Source organism: Lepisosteus platostomus, chromosome 1, assembly GCF_059453375.1.
Source record: "Lepisosteus platostomus isolate fLepPlt1 chromosome 1, fLepPlt1.hap1, whole genome shotgun sequence".
NCBI classification, from domain to species: Eukaryota; Metazoa; Chordata; class Actinopteri; order Semionotiformes; family Lepisosteidae; genus Lepisosteus; species Lepisosteus platostomus.
Genome location: NC_142611.1, coordinates 58,309,440 through 58,330,955, shown reverse-complemented (window position 1 = coordinate 58,330,955; position 21,516 = coordinate 58,309,440). Strand labels below are relative to the sequence as shown.

Below are 21,516 nucleotides of genomic sequence, written 5' to 3'. Positions count from 1 at the left end.
AGTTTCAGTGTTTTATTAGCAAGGCAGCCTTAAGAGAGAAGTGAAATATGGAACACAGAAGACTGAAAAAAGTTAAATGCTTGATTTTGTGTTTTTATAGATGTTTGACATTACAGCTATTCCCACAATCAAGGCTTGAAAGTGGGCTTTGGATACTTTGTCATATTGCTTCCTTTATCACTCTGGACCTCCTGATCTTTTCCACAGACTATGAAATTGAAAGGCAGATGGCTGTCCTTGAGAGTGGAGGAGTGGTAGTGAATGAGACACGAGCCTTTGATTTTAAATCCGGGTAAGAGCAATTGAGTGTTTTTTAGTTGTGAACATGTTTATATCCTGTGTGCACAAGGATGCTTGATCTATAAAAGCCTGCCTTAGCAATCTATTTGCACATACTTTATTGCCAAAAATATGAAGGTTTTAGTTTGAGCTTTCATTTACTGCTGCTGAATCCATTTGCCCTTAAAATAATCCCACGCTCTGTACGAAGACTGGTGGGATAGATAGGTGGGATGTTCATATTTATCAGTTCACCCTCATTGCCATCGCATTCATAAAGTATACAAATTCCTCAGCAATAACCCCAAGTTCAACTCAATGTTGCAGTCCTGTGCAGAATGCCTTCACCTTGAATTTTGTTCGAGCTGCATGTACAGGTATTTGGAGTCTTGGTTAGCGTTAAGCCTTTAGTTTTCTCTGATATTTGCACATCACTGCCATCTAGTGAAGTAAACCAAATTGCACATTGCCTAATAAATCTAATTAATAATAACAGTAATAATTGTTTCACAGCTTTTGGGTTCTTGATGCAAATCAAGTCAGACAAGGGAGCCTTTTCTTTGGAGTTTGCCTTTTCTCTTCATGTTTGTGTGAGTTTCATTAAAGTGCTTTTGATATCTCATCTTCCAAAGACTAACTGTCTGGGTTCATTAGTACTGTACCTCTGAATTGTCCCTCTGAGCTTACGTGTGTGGCCTGCGATGGACTGGCTACCTGTTCAGTGTGTAGTCCCAGCCTTCACCCTGTGTGTTTGGGATAGGTTCTGAGTTAACTCCCACACTTGCCAGGAAGTGGCTTTATAATAGACCTGGAATAACTTTAATTGTACTACATTTTATTTGTAAGTGCTATTCACTGACCTTAGTTGGTTACCTGTTCAAAGTAGAGAGTACTAAAAATGTATAATTTTATTCTGTCTGTGATATTGTATTGAAGGATGGAGACTGACAGTTCCAGTGACTGCACAGTGCCTTGATTCCAGGACTCTCATGCTAAAACTAATTACGTGTGTTTTGTTGTTTGGATATTCTTAGCTGCAGTATATACAGCGCTCTCTAAATGTATTGTGATGCCAAAGTCAAAACTGATTTTTTTTTTTACAGTCCAGCATTTTGTAAGTATGATCATAGGATTAATATAAATGATATACAGATGTACAGTATCATCTGTCCATCAAACTATGTTCTGACACTCTCCAAATTTTGAAACCTGGCAGTGGTAATATTGTGGCCTAGGCAAATCTGGATCACTGATTTGTGACAAGCTCAACATACTAGTACACAAGACCATAGGGGCTCAATCGTTTCTGCTTGGGGTCTCCTGCTCTCAGGTGACTAATGATAGTCTAGATTTGACCCAAGGCTTTGCTGGACAATAAGGCTCACAATAGTAAAAAAATAATTTTGTTGAAAGCTTTACATCACTATTTACTGTAGTACTGTACTCCATCTTCTTGCTGCCACCCAAACGCATACTGGTAGAAAAGTTAGCTGTGTTAAATTGGTTATTCCCATGAGGTGCTGAGGTGACCTATTCCTAATTAATCCACCCTGTCTGGAGTCATGCTGCACCAGTCCTTACCGCAGTGTGTTTGGAACAAGGCTAAGCTGAAGAAGAATTTTTTCAGTAATAGTAGCAAAATAAAAGTAATTTTCTTTTGAACATGTTTAAAATTAATGATGAAAGCAATCATATTGAAAGGGTGTAAAATAGCGAATGCATCAAAATAAGCTATTGATATGTGTGAAATTACACATATTCTACAGGCATCTACAGACATAAGTATGCAGTAAATAGATATTATGTTCAATAGACATGGTTTAGTGAAATTCCAATAAATAGGATTAATGTATTGATGTAAAAACGTTTGTTTTATTATTAACCAGGATAAATCTACACTAAACAGTTTTATTAATTGGTGGGCTTGAACTAAGCAAAAGATCTGGTTTCTGAGGTAATTCCCAATATAATTGCAGTGAAGTGTCATTAATCAGGATTAGACATTATAAGAAAACTCTGCCAGTGAATGTGATTCAAACGACCTACCCATTTTTTTCTTTGGAGCACTGGTCATTTGTCTGATTAACTAAAGCCACTGGAATTATTAAATTATTTCTCATTAAATTATTTTGAAAAATTGCAAAAAATAAGAGGTACAGGTAGAATAAACAGCTACTGTATATTAATGAACTGTTCCAACATTTCAAATCTAAAAATGTTCAATCTACCACAGAGTCTCTTGAATTTGTCAAATTAATTTTGGGCTTTTTTTTTTACGGCTCAAAAGACCGAACTGTCTTCTTTACAGGTTGTTTTTAAGCAGTGAGCTTTTACAGGTCTGTTCTGCTCTGTGCATTTTCTCACTGCAAGACACCTGTCATAGCACTGGCAAATCCTCAGAACACTTGCGGTAGTGCCACGAGGAGCCGAGTTTATTGGAACAAGCAGCAGGCTGATGACAAAGACTCGGAGACCTTCAGCAGCAAGCAAGTCGATCGGTACTTTGGATACGCAGTATTGATGTGTTTTTGTCCTTGTGTTTGGTTTTAGGGTCACTGTTCCAATGAGAGATAAAGAAGGGCTGCAGGACTACAGGTGACTACAACCTCATCAGAAGAAGTGTGAAAACAGTTTACTGAAAGTGATGAATGGTTCAGGAAAGCCCAGGCTTCACCATTATTTATACCAATCCAGTAAACAGTTATTTACTAAAAAGTGGGTCTTATATATGGAGAAATGGAAAGCCAAACAGTTAAATTATATAATAAATAAAACTGCAGTTTCAGGCAGTTTGTTTCTGAGTGAGCGTGACAGGATCTGTAACACATGTAGCACTTGGATTAGCTGTCATTAGGCTTGTTGAAGACCTGAATGTGCCTCTCAGTGATGCACACTTCAGATAGAGCCCAGACATTTTTTTTCCACTGATTGAGGGTTCCTTCCTTTCTTTTTTTTTTCTCTTTAAGGTTCATGCCGGAACCTAATCTGCCACCTCTGATAGTGTATGACAGGCAGACAGTCCCTCCCAATGCAGATCCTCAGCAGGTCATCAATGTTGACTGGATCAGGGAGCAGCTACCTCAGCTGCCTCAGATGAAGCGCAGACATCTGGTGGAGCACTACGGCCTTCTCCCAGAGCATAGCATCACACTGGTGGTGAGTTCTTTCCACGGAGCAGCCAGACTGCCCATACCGTGTATTTCTAAAATTGCCTATGGCCAACTCCTTTCTTTCTTTACCTTTTTCACATTACTATAGTTTTTGTAGATAGTTTTTATCATTGGAACTTTCTCTACAGACTTTAAAAGTATTTCAAGTTCAAGTTCAAGTTTATTGTCATTACACTCATATACATGGTATATGGTATAACGAAATGCTATTTAGCTAGCTCTCGGACATAAGAAGTACAAAGAGAAAAAAAAACACAACAACAACAACAATACAATTGTGTAGCAAAAGAAAGACAGGGACAACAGGCAGTGTGCAAAAAACAACAACAGACGATGTGCAAAAAAAAAACAACAACAGGCAATGTGCAAAAAACAACAACCGGCAATGTGCAAACCAACAAAAAGGTAACAGGTTATGTGCAAAAATATGCATCAACAGAATAAAATAAAGGGATAGAAATTATGGGGAGTGAGCTTTTGACATGTATGGTAGAGGTAGATTTTCAATGTGTGTTTGGGTTTTTGGTAAGAAAGAAAGGAAGAAAGGAAGAAGGCACTGTGAGGTTCAGATCATAGGTGAGAGGTGAGGTGAGAGTGAGAGTGAGAGAGGCTGGGAATTTAACAGTTTGATAGTGCGGGGGTAAAAACTGTCTCTGAGTCTGGTAGTCCGGGCCTGAATGCTCCGGTACCGTTTTCCAGATGGTAGCAGATCATAAAGTCTGTAGCTGGGGTGTGTGGGGTCTTTGATTATGATTATTAAATAATTGATTATTTAAAATCCTACCAAATTCCACTGTTCCAATTCTTATTGTAAAATACCCAACAAAGGAAAAAAAAATGTTTCCAGTACATCCAACATTTTTTGAGCTATTTCATTAAATCTTGTTTTCTGCCTAAAACATGACTTCTGTTGAGTGTACACTTGAACAGGTTGGCTGCAGAATCTTTGACAGAGATTTCTTTTTAAGTATTTGCATTTTAATCTGCTTGAGCTTTGATTAGGTACTTACAGTATGTGATTAGGCACTATTCTTTGTGATTGCTGAAGCCTGCTTTTTGCTGCTCTAGTTGGACTGAGTTTTGCTGATGTGTGATTTTGGACCTGGACCTACTTTGGCTCTTTGTTGTCCAAGAGCCTACTGAAAAGACAGTGGATCTCTCTCTCTCTCTCTCTCTCTCTCTCTCTCTCTCTCTCTCTCTCTCTCTCTCTCTCTCTCTCTCTCTCTCTCTCTCTCTCACCTGTGGCATAAGCCAATGGTCAGCACACACCAACGATTTCACTTTGCTTAGGACTATCTTGCTGTATTGTATGTTTCTTACATTGCCACATGTCTGTTGATGGTAAGTTCCCAGGTTTGGATACCCAAGTGGGTAGGAATAGACACATTTTGAAATGGGTATGCTTTTTTCACCAAAACTGGGTATGCTTTTTTTGTGTTTCAAATCAAATTTTATTTTGTTGTTAGAAAGCAATGTACATGATGGTTGTGGAGTTCTTTTCTTCTGATACTCTGATCAACAGTATGTCTGCATCCCAAATGTCTGGTCGTAGCTGATATCCTAACCCATATCCATTAGGTTAACATTATTTATAGCTAATAAAGGTCTGCTAGTGGGAAAGGTTACCATATATAACAGAAGATTAGAATATTTGTAATTTATGGCTAAAATATGGCATCAACAGAATGGCTATTTTAATGGCAGCTCTCCTCTCCTGTCCTGACTTTAGTTTTCTAGAAGTGCCACATTCTTCAAGGCATTACATTCGGACCGTCTGCAACATCCTGACTTTATTTTCACATCTCTGCCTGTTATTGTTATCATTTCTTTACAGAAAACTTCCATTTTCACCTGCTTTTGTCAGGGGTCTACCACCCCTTCCAGATTGAATACTGTCTTCTTAACTTCTTCAGCTTTTGAATTGAGTGCTTAAATTGGAATATCGGATCCCACCATCCAGAACCAAGCACACTATCCCCTTCTGTCACTTGAAATCACTGAATCCTGCTGGGCTCACTCCTGCTGATATAGGTTTAGCTACTCTTTTGTGTGACACTCAGTTAAATGCTGCAGTTCAATTATACAGCACAACACTGTCAGAGATCCTAAAGTATTTAAAATCCCTCTCTTTTATCTACTCGTTGCTGTCCCTGGTGAGCTGAGTTTGCAATGCACAATGGAATCTATAGCCTGTGACCTGGAGTGCACATGGAGGGACACTACTCTTACTGTTCATTCTGAGGCTTGGAGGCACTTTAAATGGGGATGCCTTTATAATTGCTAGGTCTTCTTTTCTGACCTTGTCAAGATTCCAAAAAATGTCAGGACACCCTCCCACCTTTTTAAAACTGTAAGACACATCTTAGAGGCCGATGTATTTCTGGGCTGAAAACAGTAGTGCAACACAATCCTGAAGTTCTTCCACATTAAAGTAGATATTATTAAAATTAGTTTTCGCTGATTTCCTCACAGCAGTATTTCATCGGTTTCTGTTCTGGGTCAGAACAGAAACACAGCTTGTTCTTTTACCTGCTTCTTCATGGTGTTCTGCTTATTTGTGGCAACCATTATTAAAGAATTATTGTCCTCTGGAACATGTTGTGATAGCACCAACTCCAAGAGCAATTAAAGAAAAACAAGCTCTTTAACCTTTCAGTCTGGTTTTAGACCATTACATTGAAATTAAACTGCTGTATAATAGCATAGTGCTTCCTTTTGATGCTGTTAACCACCCTTTCTTAATTGCCGAAAGAATTATGTGGGTATTTCTGGGAAAGATCGTGATGGCACAAAAGCAATTTGTGATAAAGGGACAAATATTTTCAGGCTCAATCTTTAGTCTCTTCTCGTGTCCCACAGGGATCAGTCTTGGGTCTTCTTCTGTTTTGCATTTATATAGTAACAAAACTATATGTTAGTAAGGTTTTAATTTCTATGTTTATAATGAATATGGTCTTTATTTATTTGTGGTCTAGACCACTGAATTGACTGTTTCTGCCCTCTAAAACTGCCTGTCAGAAATTAGGCAATGGATGCATCAAATATGTATGCATCTTAATAATGATAGACACTGGTGATGCTGCTCATCTTCCCCCATTGAATACATACAACTAAGTGTTTTGACATTGTTATTGATAGCCTGGAGGTTTCATGAGTCTCTGTTGAGAAATCATGGTGTCATCATTGATTTTTAGTAGACTTCAAAGCATGTCTAGGATCGAAAATGAAATTGAAAGATTTTATTTTTTCACTTGCACATTACCTGACTATCTAACACTGAAGAAGCTATTTCATGCTCTATTGTTTTCCAGTGTGGATTATTAGAATGCTTTGCTAGCTGCGGCTTCTTAATTTGTTTTTGACAGGCTTGTTTGAATTTTAACCAAATCTAGGTTCTAAACACACATTACTCTTTTATCTGCTTGGCATGGGCTACCTGTTAAGTTTAGGATTAATTTGAAACTTCATTTTCCATACTACAAGGCTTTGAATAATTTTGCTACTTTATACAATATGACAGCCAATAATTTGGCTGTCATAAAGACACAATTAGTACTTGTACCTATACCCTATTACAGTATCTGTGGTCTAATGACTGGAATTGTAGTGTTCCTGAAGCAAAATGTCACACTATAAATAAACAGGGTCTTCTGCAGCTATGCATCAAAGCCATGGAATACCATATCCCTGTATACTTTAAGTCTGGATCAAGGTCTTTTTTTCAAAATGTTGGTTTAACTTCTTAAACTCGCTTTTCCTCATTTCATTTAGATTATATTGCTCTACTACACTAACTTTGCATGTCAGTGTGCTTCATTTTGTTTGATTATGCTTTTATTTTACATTTCTTTGTGATGTTTATTACATGAAGAGTTCTTCTTTCAATAAACGTTTTGAAGTTGTATCAAGATTCACACCAAGAAATGGCAAAAAAATGACACAGATGAAGAAGGTGGCACTATATTTAAGAGTCTCCTCTTATGACAGAAAAAATAAGAAATAATAGGACTTCCTCATTTAAGATGTATAGAAACTGTTTTCACTTTGAGAATTCTTCGGCTTAGGATGATATGTAATTCACTGTTTCCTTTCCTGTATGCTGTAGGCTTGTGGTCTAACATTTTTTAGTCTTTTCTTTCTTTTAAAAAATTTCAGTGCTGAGCTCCTTCAAGGTGATCTATAATAAAATGCCTGTACTGTAGTAATTGGATTCAGATATTTTATATATTTATATCCAGGTCACTCAATGCACAATGGGAATATTGTATGATTTACACAAAAATAAAGATAAGTAGAAGAGGAGATGACCACTGTTGGAGCAGAGATCAACTTGTCTCCCTCTTCTGTAGCAGTCACTCCTTTGGGACTGTGCCCAGTTTCTGCCTTCTGAGTACTTCTGATGTATAACACTTTAAAACTCACTCTCAGTTACAGTATCAATCAAGGGATTATGAGGTCTCTTCTGAACCTGCTGGGGATTTTGTTTCCTTTAATGCTGTGCTTCACTTCATACCAGATTGCTTCAAGTTCTTTCTGCAGTCTTAAGGACCTCTGTAAAAGGTTCCGGTGGGAAGTAAGAAAATGCTTAAATCATGAGGAGAAGCTCTGAGAACGAGCCTGGCTCACCCTTCCTGGGAGCCAGTCGGTTTCCTGTGCTTGTGGTGGGCAGACATCGGAACGCCGAGGCTCCTCTGTGGAGAGCGTGACGAGTAAACAGCAGGGTTGTGTGTGCTTCGCCATGGGTTTGTCCTTATCAGAAGGCTTTCCCTTGTCCAAATAACGATTTGCAAAAGGAATTGTTAACAAAAGCTGAGGCCTGAAAGCAAAATCATTTGAAACTGAAAACAGTATTTAATATGCCATCTTAAAACCTGTTCATGAGTGTTTCTTAAGCAAATGACAGAGCATTAAAAAAACTTAGAAGCTCACTTTTTTTCAATATCTACAAGTAAGGCATTGTGTACGTACCACGTTAAATTTATTAAATTTATTATTTTTTTCATTACACTGTCCATCCCTGTACATAATTAAAACTCAGTAGGAATAAGACCAGGACACAGTTATTCAAGAGGACTAGTGGGAGTCCATTTCAGCCCAAGTTCACTCGAGTTAAATAACATACTGTACAGCTTAAAAAAAAACATCAGTGTGAGCCAGTGGTAGGGTCCAGTAATATGACAGCTTGTGGGAAGAAACTGTCAAATCATCCAGGTGGGGCTGCACATTGGTGGTGGTGGAGGGGAGTCCCCATTACCTGTAAAGCGCTTTGAGTTGAGTGTCCAGAAAAGCGCTATATAAGTGTAAGCAATTATTATTATTAATTATTATACTGCTTACCAGAGGGAAGGGCAGAGAAAAAGGAGAAACCAGGATGACTGGAGGGACGTGGGAAGGGGATGGAAATTACCTTTTCACTAATTATTCTCACTTAACACTCTGAACCAGCAATTTACATGTTCTATAACATTATTTGAATGTGTATCTTGGGAAGTATTGTATTTTTGTTGGTTTAAAGAACAAAACAAATCCAATTTTGTTTGCTGTACTGGTGCCATGAAGAATTAGGTTTAATTTTAGCATACATTTTGTTCATTGTTATTTTAATAAGTCTGTTGTGTGTTTAAATTTTAACTGTGTAGTGCCTTGTTGTGAAGAGTGCTATTTAGGAATTTAGTACTGTGATATAGACAATTATTAATACATTATTAGGATTTAATATTTATAATTAATATTAATTATAAGTAGATAAGTCTGTTACACCTATTATTATATTTACATTTTTCTATTGACTGTTCAAACCTTTCCGTCGTCTATTAATATTGCTGTGATGGAATCAATCTAGAGAAGAGCAGCTACATACCTACATACCATACCTACCTATGCTTAAGGAAATGTGTTAGGCACACAAGCTAAGAAAAAAGACTTCAAAGGGACCTGATCTAAGTATTAAAAATCCTCAAAGGCACTGACAAAATCACCTTAATGAACTTGTTCAGTATAAACAGTGAAACTGGAGGAAACAAGTGGAAACTATGTAGAAGTGTATTTACATTTGACAGCAGGTGCCACTTCTTTAGCCAAAGGGTTGTAAGAGCTACTCAGCCATGTTGTTGAACCTCATAACCGGGCTTCTTTCAGCTGGAGGAAATCTTCTGATGGATTATCTTACTAGTTACTAAAATATTTGCTAAAATAGTGTCATAGATATGCTTTTAAAAAGGAAAATTGTGTGAGAAATGTTGACTGAAAGAAAGTGAACGAAAACTAAGAGCTGGTTGATTTTATTAAATAATGAATGTTTAAATAATAATTTAACATGAATTGTGTGTGTCAGGTGAAGTGTATCGATTATTGGTGCAAGAAACACTTTGTCTTACCTTAATGCAAACTTGAGAAATACAATGCTTAGTAAAGTTCACATTGCAGTGAAAAATGAGTTTGTACAGTTCTAATTTAATTATGAAGGAAAGGCAAGTTTTATTTTGAAGCAGGCAAATGACCGCAAAATAGATGAACAGTGTGTGTTTGGATATTTTATTCAATTTAAAAAAATACAGAGGAAATATAAGCATTTGTCTGACCAGCTGTGTCTCAAAAACCATGAGGGTTTGAAGTCTGGTCTTCTTGCTTCTGTTCCCCTGGTGGCAGAATGAAGACGGGTTAATGGACTATTTTGTGAATGTAGTGCAAGAGACCACGACTGAGCCAAAGAAGGTGGTTGGATGGATCATTAAAGACTTGTTGGCGCTCCTGAAGCAGCACAGCCTGAATGTCAGCCAAAGGTGAATCTTCACTGTTGTGTGGGAGAGAGAGAGAAGCTCCTTTCGCCTGCTGTCTTTACTGTGTCCTTAGAACAACTTATGAGCATCGCTGTGCTCCGCTTGTCATTACCAACTGCCACATAATACCTGTAATGGCATCTTGTTAATCAGACTTTTCAAGGTGAGACGAAAAAAACGTGAAGTATGATATTGAAACTACAGTGCCAGTATTCACCCTTTTGCCATAATGTTCCATTTAGTTATATTACAAATGATGCATACACTTTTTTTCAAAGCGATTAGTTTTAATCAAAACTTAAATGCTCAAGCTGTAGATGAAAATAGCAAGATGTTAATAAAGTAGCTAATATGTTAAAACATTTCACTTAAATAGGAGATGAGAGAAAATTATTCAAATTATTCATATTATTCAAAGTGGTTTAACCATTCATTGTATTTATCCTTTCAAAATATTTTATGACAACTTGGAACAGTAAATTAAGAGAGTTACCTCTTGGTTTCTAGGAATCCGAACAAACAGCAATGTACAGACAGATTTAAAAATAAAAAAAAGTATTAAAGCAATAAAATATGCCTAGAAAATCAATACAAGGGTATGTAAATATGATGTAATACACAGAAATGACTGATCTGTCACGCAGGGGTTATAAAGAGATACTAGTTATACTTGGTAAAATGCTGCGGTATACCCCTGTGAGATATTCCTCATTTGTGGATCACTCTGGCCCTGGCAGTGGAGCTATGACAGGTAGCCTCCAGCAGGGGTCTGAGTCCAGAAGCGAATCCCTCTTGGAGCTGCAGACTGAGGGGTGACGGTCTAGGAGCCTTGCCACCCCCATTCTTGGGAATGGCAGTTCATTTCAGGGTATGCACACATATGCAGAAAGGAACAATTTTGAGGCACCATTTAACCTATGAGGCATATTTGTTTAAGGAAATGGAAGGCACCTTGGTACCTTGTTGAAAACTCAAACCCAGGACCCTGGCAGCAGTGTTAGACTCCATGTTTCCTAGGACCTGTGTGTGTGCAGTCTGTGGACTGACTGCCATGATTATCAGAGTTATATACAGCTGGGTCCTGACATTCCCAATTATTTTAGAGAGAGTCTCAGCAATCCGTATAATGGAATTTAATTGGTTTCAAATAAATTCCTTTCAGCCCCATCTCCCCGTCCTCTTTGGCAGAACTCCTTAACCTCCTGGAAGCTGGGAAGATCTCTTCCTCAGTGGCAAAGCTGGTAAGAGAAAGACCTTTCAGCACCTGTACTGTCATTATATTTTTATCATATAATGATATGTGCCTCGGCATAGCATGTCAGTTTTCTACCTGGAAGAGATAAGCATAGACAAGTTGTATTAAATGCGCATTCATCTTTTACTTTTTTTATGTTTGCCCCTCGGTAAACAAATGTTATTTTTCTTTTTATGATTTCTTCATATAAATCCCAGGTTCTTCTTTCTATAAGCCAATAAAGGATGAAGTGACTCAGACTAACAAGGGAAGTGATTAATTCATGAAGTGAATATTTAATTCAGTTGTTAATCAATGAAAAATTTGACAACATGCAAAGATAAAGTTTTAAATAAAACAGAGTTACTGTATTTAAGGAACAGAAAGACAAAAGTGTTACAAGTATTGGAACTGTTTAAGATTAATTTATCTCCAGGGCTTCATGGTATTGTACCAGCTGCATTTAAGAAAGCAACTGAAGCCTTTCATAGGACATTTACAAAACATTTCCTAAGGTTACTCATATAAATGCAAGGAATTATTAATATTAACAACATCATTACAGTTTCAGCATACACCCCTTAACTGTACTGTTTCCTATCCATTCTTAATCCAAAGATCTGTATTACCTTGAATATCTAGTGCCTTCAATTTAAGAATTAATCTTTATGACAAATATTATCTCAAAATCTGTAAATATCACACAATTTGTTTTTGTTTTTTTTCCAGTATTCTATTGCTTGTTAAATATAATCTAACAAAATTAGATTTTCTAACAAAGTTGACGTTTTCTAAATCTGTTTTGACTAAAATCTTACTGCCATACAGATAATCTTGTTTATTTTTAAATAGTTTCCATAATCTTACAGATGTAAGACTTATTGGTTTACAATCAGGTAAAACTTAATTCAGTTTTGTTCCACCTTTTATGGGTGGGTAATATTGTAGTAATTATCAATGTCTCTTTTGTAATAAAAATGTGTTACAATACCATCAAACTTGGAATAAACCATTCAGCCTGTTGACTGGAATTTATTTCAGAATAGCCACACACCAATGACACCTAGATACAAAATAAAAACAAGCCAAATGCAAAGGAAGATGGGTCTTACTTACAGTACGTCACCATTAAGCACTCTGTAGATTGGAAATATGTATAAATTTGTCATAGTAACCAGGCTGACCATAGCTCAACCAGTCTGTAAATAGGTTTTTCTCTTAGTCCACTACCACAGTCAGGGTCAGTGCACTAGGAGTGTGAAGGTGCTGTGCTGGGGGCCGTACCTGGAACAGAGGGACAGGAAGGAAAGAAAGACTGTTTACCACAACATTGACCATTTACATACAGCCTCGGTCCTGTGTGGCTCCTTTAATGAAATTGTGAAATCCAGATTCCCAGCCTAGTGCTTATCCCTGTTACACTGTGTTAGCAATTTTCCAGTCAGTGGGTACTGCACCTGTCTTGAGAAACTGTTAGAAGAGTTTTGCTAAAGGCTTATGAAAAACATTTCTTGTTTCCTTAAGGCAACTGGTTGAATTTCACCAGGCCCAAGGAATTCAAATGCTTCTAATACTTATTTTAACACTTTACCTCTTCCATGGTAATATTATTTAATGCAGAACTTTGCTTTCTTCAGCCTGAGGCATACTGTCAGTATCTTCCTTGGTGAACACCTGAGAGAAGTAGTCATTTAATACATGAGTCATTTCCCTTTTTTCATCTAAAAGTTTCCAACAATATTTCTGAGGCACTTTTTTATTTTAATTCTGAGACACTTTATGTACTATTCTTTTGGTATTATATTACTGAAAAAAAATGTTATTATTTTCACCTCTGTTTAAATATTCCTTTCAGTGTTTCTCTCAACCCTTGTAATGTCCTTTTATAGCTGTGGTAGCAGTTAATTAAGGTCTGTTTGCCTAACTAGAAACTTCTACAACTGACTGTGCTTGAAACACAAAAAAGATTTATCCTGGCAAGAATCTATCAAAAGCTAAAAAATATCACAAATCAATTAGGATAAATATGAGAGGAAAGAAAGCACTTTTACAAAATGACTGGAAAACAGTGGGACCCAGTTAACAACAAGGAGTACAATGAATTACAGGCACAGGCTAAAAGACTAAGGTAAAGGGCGAGAAAGAGGTGGAAAGGAATATGGCAATGGAGACTAAAAGAAATAATAAAATATTTCAGTACCACAGCAGCATAAAAACCATAAAGGAAGAAGTAAAACACATCTACATACTGTATACATAAGGCAAGAAAAATGGTTGATGTACTAAATTTGTATTTAACTCAGGTGCTCAAATTTCTTTGTCTTTATAGTATTAACATAGAATAGGCTGAACTGTTTAAGGTACTAAAAAAATCTCAGATATGTAAGAAGGTCATCGGTGCTGATCTTCAGCCCTCTCCTCCATCTATCATACATGTTTTGCGTAACGCAAAATCCATCTGTGACAATCCCTCACACCCCTTGTTTAATAATTTCAAGTTACAGGTACTCCCATCAGAACACAGATACTGACTCTACAACTCCAAAACCAACAGATTGAAGTTCTCATGCATCCTTGTAGCAATATTGTTACTTAACACTTGACTTTCTATGCAAATATGTATGTATATTGTTGTTCCTGTAGTTTTTTCTTCTGTCCATTTGTACACCAATACTGCTGCTGTAAAACAACTTGCCCCCCCGGGGATAATAAAGACTCTCAGGCATCTATCATAAAGGTACCTTCAAGATTAATAAATAACTTTAGTTTGAGAATTGATAAATGCTGTAGATCTAAACAGAGTACTTCCTAGTTTAAATAAGTTTGTAGACAGTACAACAACAAGAAGACAATGATATTCAGAATGATTTAGATGTACTTTAAGATTAGGCAAACAACTGGCAGGTGATGCTTAATGCAAACAATAATACAGGGATGTTTTTTCCCAGTCTATGTGAAGAAAGTAAAAATGTCTGAATTTGTTTATCTGTTGTAGAATACAAACTAACTATGCATTTGTAATGAGTTTTTATAAGTCTGAACAATATGGATCCTGACCTATGATTCCTTCAGGCTTGTAACGTTTTATAATTCACTTTTTATTTTATAGGATTTCTTTTTTATTTATCTCTTTTATTTTATACATGCATATACATATTTTATACAGGCTGATTTCTTTTAGTCAAGTTTAAATATGTTTATAGTTTTCACAGACACAAGTAAGAAACAAGCTCATTGGAGGCTTTAATGAATTTCTTACAATAAAAAAAATCACTGAATTTATCTAAACTTATTGTGAGGAGAGTTATAATGTTGCACCTCTCCGCTCCCACCCTCCTGGACAGGTCTTTCAGGAGCTGTGGAGAGGGACTGGAAGAAGTGCCAGCCAGATTGTTCAGGAACAGGATTTGAGCATGGTTCATGACAGGAGCGCAATCCAGCAGATCTGTCAGGCTGTTATTGACTCGCACCAGGAGGAGGTGAGCTTGTTGTGCCAGTTTGTCACTCTTCAGCTGTGAAAGACCTTTCATGCTGAGCGGGTGTAGGCGAGGTATTTGGACTTGTGTGTTATCTCAACTCACAAGTGACATGACATGCTTACTTATCTCGGCAGGTTGACTGCTCTTTAATTATATTCTGACATTCCTGCAGGGGGCAGTGGTAACAAGCAGTTCAATGCCACATACAGCGTTTTTGTATGTACTCCTCTCATCATTTGATATGTTCTGCTTTCTGCCTTTGTAAAGGTCTATGTGAAAAATTGTACACAACATGTTTCTTAAAAGCTCTTCCAATTTCTATACTTGGGGACATTCCTGGTTGTGCATCCTGTCTTGTTACAAATGATGCAATCAGAGTGATTATCGTGCGTTAAGACATTTGGGGTCCTCTGAAAATACAGAACATATGTGGTGTGGTAGTGGAATGAGAGCCTCGGTGAGACGCCCTCTCGTTAGTAAGCGTTCTGTTTATGACCAACAGAGAAGGTGGCAGATGGCTTTTTCTGTAGACGACAAGAAAACCGCTGAAGAAACAACATTCAGTCTTGCTTCTCAAGTGCTCAGATAAATAGAGAGTGAGTTGGGAGAGGGAAACATAATGGGGAAAATGTTGTTCTTTTTTCCACTGATAGAATTTTCAGAAACTAAAGCCAGTTCTGCCCAGGAGCTGCTTTCTTTGCAGCGGTGAAGAGAGTAACCGGAGAGGCCACTATCAAATGTCTTGATGTCTTCAAAACACCTTGCAGGTCAGAGCGATCCAGGGAGGAAACAAGAGGGTCCTGAACAGGCTGGTGGGTCTGGTGCAGAAGGAGGTGAAGGGCCGGGCAGACCCTGTGCAGGTCAGAGCCATCCTGGAAGAGAAGACCTCGTGACAGCACACCCCCGCTGTTGCTGTTTTGTGTTATAGAAGCAGCCATTTCTCTTCACTGACAATGTGAACCGTGTCCTTGGGCATGCAGAGAAATTAACTTCTAGAACTGGACAATCCTTTGCTACAGAGCAATTCTTTGAAGGACGCTTGTGGGCTGCTAAAAAGCTGAGTGTAAAAGACTTAAATTTAGCAGTTATGCGTGTGTTAATCCAAATAATCTTCAATCCGTATCATCCTCTGGCAGCTACAGTTTAGTAGGTGATTACAAGTTATTTTTCATTTTTGGCCAGGTTTATAGTGGTGGTGCTCTGTGTCATTGAATGGGTATCTGTCATTTACGTAATGCCTAGATTGTAAAGTTTCACTATGTGTTAAATACTTTAAAAATGTACATTGAATTGCTGTGCTTGCTCAATTGGTATCACTTCATTAGTTCACTAAAAATAACAGCATATAACCTAATAGTCAGAAAACTAGAAAGATTAAAAAAAGGTAATGTAATTAAACTCTCTGAAGTCAATGGTGCTGTAATAGTTTGTGGTCTTTATTGCATTTTTATAGAGAGAAAAAGAACAAGCAGGGGCAAGGAGGCCTTTAATTTATTTTTTTCTGTACTTTTGTGTTCTTTTCAAGTGAAAACTCCAAAATTGTGGAAGCTCCCTGATGCTGTTATGACCTGGTTTCTGCTATCAGTGCAAGGTGGCAATTAGACTGTACTGAGAAATCTTCACAGCCCTCTGGCAGGGCTTTCAAACTTCACTGAACAAAGTACCTGTCTAAGGCTGGTAGATAATGGGACCTCTGATAAGTCATCCCAGGGCCATTATTAGTATATTTCAGAATTGAAATCCTTCAGCTCAGTACAAAAGAGCAGAAATATAACATGTAATATATTTTAATAATAATAATTGCTTACATTTATATAGCGCTCGCTTTTCTGGACAGTTCACTCAAAGCGCTTTACAGTTAATGGGGATCCCCTCCACCACCACCAATATTTTATCAAAGTTTTCCAAGTTCTCTTTATTCACCAGATTTATTTTTTACTTGGCGCATAGCTCTACCTTGTGGTCAATCAAAATATTTTTAAAACCATACTACTTTCTCTTAAAAGCATAGAAGGGAATGGGATCCTAAATTCTCTTGAAGTTGGAGTAAAACTATGGAATCCTTTTATGTCAGCTCTGAACATTATTTAATAATGATATCTAACTTCACTTCTTTTTTATCCACCTTGATTTCTTTTTAGTTTATAGCTGAAGCTGAAAATAGTGTTAAGATTGGAGGCAAGCTGTCAGGGCGGCCCCAAAGATGAATCAGACCACAGACAGTAGTGAGGAGAATCTTCTTTATTTATCCACGAAGTGCACAATGAGAGTTCCATAAACAACAGGAATCTCAAGGAATAGGAGCAACCATCTGACGTTATATACACTTTCAAGTGGGAGTTGGTGGCTAACCATTGCCCACCTCTACTGTAACTTTCTAACCTTGATTGTTTTAAAAAATGTGCTGTGCAATAGTTAGAATTAAGCAATCACACCTACCCTCTCCAATTACATCAGACAACACACCATAATACTTCCCTTCTTGTCTTCTTCATCTTCATCCCAGGAATTTATGGCCAAATAAGGGAGTTACCATGGTAACCCCAGGACACAGGGATGCTGACCTTGGTGTCCCTTACTCAAACCTGTATGGGTAGTAACCCCTCTCCTAGAGGTTATAATGAGGCCTGTTTCTTCCAACTCTAAGTTTTGATACAGCCATCCACCAAGTTCCTTAAATCAAGGTCAGCTTGCATCTGCTAAACCTTCTCACATGAATGAATATAATACAGTGAGAGTACATCAGCTTTCATGTAACATTCATATCATTTGAAGCTTATGCATTTGTAGTACATAAGAGGGGCAGGCAAAAATGACCATCAGTAATCAACAAATCAATATTAGTATCAGTCAATAATACAGTTTCAATCAATATTAATGATGAGATTGCATGTGCTCTGATTAGACAGCGTGCTGCTACCAGTTTCAGTCCCTTCAGTACAACTGGCAGTTCTCCAGGAAGCCCCTCCCTGACATACTGGAGAGATAAACACCTGTTAAGGATTTATAAATCCAAGAGGGATGTTGCTGCATTGTTTCTGAAATGCAAACTAAGATTCAATCTCGGTGAATTTTGAATTGGTGTTCAATCCACTACATAAATGCATGTGATGAAAACCAGGAGAGCTGGTAAGAAGCTTTTCCTTACAACAGATTATATACTGAGCTGAAGCTGGATTGCAGAGACCACAGGGTACAGCCATGCCTGACTGAGGAAGAGTGAGCCTGGGTGGCCGCACACCGACACCTTTCCAGCATTAAAAAATGCAGACATTTTAAAATAAAAAATACATTTCATGGCATGTAAAGGTTTTTAGGATATTTTTCTTTTGGATACTGAAAATTGTAAAAGCTTTTGATGTGAGGTAAATGCCAGTATTGTCGTTCTTTTTTATGACCATTTTTATACTTTCCTGTCAATATTGAGCAAGGTATTTTCTATTAAGGTATCTATATTCAAAACAAGCTACATTGAAAACATTTACAGTATGGAGGTGATTGTCAAAAGAAAGAAAAAATTGTTTGTACAGTATGTAGGTCATGATCTGAACCATACAGGGTACACCACAGCTAATGAACAGGTTATGCTTTTGTCCTGTGTAATACAACACCTTCATTAATTTTGTTGCTTCGTTGCTTTCTTCAAATGAGCAAATCAGTAACAACAACGAATGTAATTTTGAGCAGCTCTAAAGGTGAATACACAACTGAAGTAAGCCAAAAGTTTAAGCAGCTCTTTAGGCATTTAGACAGATTCTGACCTCAATGATTTCTTAGGTCTACAGTACTGTATACTTAAAACCTGCTTTCAGTAAAGGAATTTTCAAATTAAGATATAATGAATGCTTACTCAGTGGTTTAAGAAGAAAATGAAATGAGGCTTCAGAATGAAAGAAAAAACCACTCAAGTGCTAAAAATTGGTTTATATCACTGCAAGTTCAGTGCTTTTTGTCTGTGGTTCATTCACTCAGCTGGCTGGGGATTTGCATTTGCTCTCATAGGTCGTGTCCCTGAGGTAAGGTTTCAGGCAATTTTTTTTTTAATGAAGAAATTCTCATCCAAGTCAGTGAAAATCATATACATTTATGACTATATTTTTTTTACTGTAAGCGGTATATGCCAATGATAGGCTGTGACTTGGGAGATCATTAATCCTAACACTTTGCCAAGATTAATTGGAGGTTTATGTGTAATGGCCAGGGTAGGAATGTCTAGCTGTTGAAGAACTCCACTTTTGTAGTGATGAATGGCAACCAGATCTCACGGTACTGTATCGATCGAGACCTGGGACCTCACTTGTTGCCTTTCCTTTGTGCTCATCCTGACGAGACAGCCTCCCAGCAGGATAACAGTCTTTATGCAGCTCCTATAACGACAGCTTTCTTGCAAGAACAGAATGTTACAGTTAAGCTATGGATCCTCTACTTGCTTCACGGGAGCCTCAGTAAAAATTGAGTTGGGGGAGATACAGTGTTGGGCTCAGAGCTGTATCACCCTGCAACTCGCAACTCCCAAACCCCTGAAGCCAAGCAGGTGTGAGTCTGGCCAGTATTGTACCTGGCTGGGAGACCACCTGGGAAAGCTAAGGTTGCTGCTAGAAGAGGTGTTATTGGGGCCAGTAGGGGGTGCTCATCCTGCAGTCTGTGTGGGTCCAAAAGCCTCTGTATAGTGACAGGGACTATACTATAAAAATGGTGCCATCCATTGGATGAGGCGTAAAACTGAGGTCCTGACTCTCTGTGGACATTAAAAATCCCATGGCGCTTCTCGAATAGTGTAAGAGTGTTATCCTGGCATCTTGGTCAAATTTCTCCTTGGCCAATCATGGCCATTAAGCCCCACCTATGAATTGGCTTAATTACTTCTCCTCCGCATTGGTAGCTCATGTACTGAGCGTACTGGCACACTTCCATCATCCTAGGAACTATACATTACTACAGTATACATGATAGAGAGGAGTTACCATTACATGTGAAGGGTTATTATTGTCTGCAACCTGGTGCAGAGCATGGGCCACAGAAGTACAGCTTGTGTATCTTCCAGCAGGCCACATACTGTACGCTGCTAACCCCTAGTCTTACTGAGAATACTTAAACAGTAGAATACTAGTAGAATAGAGTTTAACTTTTTATTCCAGCACTTGCTTCATATCTGATTTTCTCACACAAAAAGAAAGATCCAGGAAGCCAGATAATCAGGGCAGATCTGACGATCAGTGCTTTTTGTCTACTGATTTTTAGCAGTTTAACAAAACCCAAAAGAACAGTCACTGCTCTGCCTTTTTTAATCCCGTGCTAAACTGGAACGTCTAATAGCGTATTAAACAGCACATGAAAGAGATTACAGTTTCTCATTTCAGAACTCGTTAGCTAAATAGTGTAGGTCTTGGAGCAAGACCTTGTTTTGGAATTTGTAAATATGCTCCCTAATTTTGCATAATTTGTTTGATATAGGATAGTATTTATATGTTTAATATCGTTGCAAAATTTTCAGTTTTAAAAGTAACTTGTGATAAAGTTAGAAAACAGTTGTGTGATTTTGTGGATCACTTTTTCCATAAACTTAGAAATAACTCTTAGAAATGAAGTCATAATGTTTTTAAAAAAATGTACCCACACAAAAAAAAAGCTACAGGAAAAACTAAAAAGTCATCACAGATATGTTTCAAAAGCCACTTCTCATTTTATTGCAACAGCAGGCCTGCTGGAAGCTGTTTAGAGTTGCTTGGTAATTGCAAGTTTAATTAAACGTGCAGAAGCATGAAACACAGAAATGCAAGTTCACCTGCTTCGGTTGCTAATAAACATGAAAGGCAAGTGATGAAGTAAAATGGGTTACTTCTTTCTGTGTAGCTCAGTATAGCTCTGCTTCAAAGTGATTTTCAGTGTGTGCAAGCCAGTAGCAGTGACAGTTTACAGTTCTAAAACTAAAAATCAGATCCAAGCAGTAAGTACAGTATGAGGTTTGAGCGAATGCAAATCAATTTGATACATTTTCATTAATGTATGGATTTGGAAATTCCTGACGTGCAGCATAGGGTACTTCAGGATCTATTAAAAATAGAGTGGCCCTGATTGGAATATACACTTGCTAATGTTAAGTGAGGAAAGTGGGATTCCATCCAAATTTAACTTTCAAAAAAACACAGGAGAGCACAGCAAGGAGACACTGAGATCAATGACAAGGGCCCAGCTGATTCTGCCAGTGGAAGGTGTTTTTGGACACTGCTCTGAAAGCAGAACTCTAAATGGCTTTATGATGCAGTGGTTCCAGTTTTGTTTAGGACAATGGAATTCTTCCAACTCCTCACATCTAAAAGGATTTTTGTTCATTTACTTCTCTTCTAGGTCACATTTTTCAGTTACATTTGTGATCAAGAAAATTGTGATAATGGTTACCCAGGTGAAATGGAAAATCAGTAGAGGATCGGTTACATGGTTGCACTAATCCCCATTCATAAAGTGCCCATTATTGCATCCTTTAAGGTAGACCTACTGTAGTTTTAAACAAATAGAAATGCCAGTACAGCAGTGTTTACACTAATTAGGGCAAGCTTACTCACAAAGTAGAAATT

At 37.6% G+C, this 21,516-nt stretch overlaps 1 protein-coding gene across 1 annotated transcript in view; it reads left to right on the top strand.

Annotated features, from left to right (window-relative positions):
- The window catches only part of gatb (glutamyl-tRNA(Gln) amidotransferase, subunit B), a 28,715-nt gene extending 10,166 nt beyond the window's left edge, over positions 1-18,549 (top strand). Inside the window, exons 7-13 of the mRNA XM_088633185.1 lie at positions 208-292; positions 2,830-2,874; positions 3,246-3,435; positions 10,098-10,231; positions 11,391-11,469; positions 14,807-14,941; positions 15,709-18,549. Of these exons, the coding sequence (XP_088489311.1) occupies positions 208-292; positions 2,830-2,874; positions 3,246-3,435; positions 10,098-10,231; positions 11,391-11,469; positions 14,807-14,941; positions 15,709-15,834 (794 nt within the window). The 3' untranslated portion in view covers positions 15,835-18,549. The remainder of the gene's footprint in view (positions 1-207; positions 293-2,829; positions 2,875-3,245; positions 3,436-10,097; positions 10,232-11,390; positions 11,470-14,806; positions 14,942-15,708) is intronic.
- Positions 18,550-21,516: the final 2,967 nt, after the last annotated feature.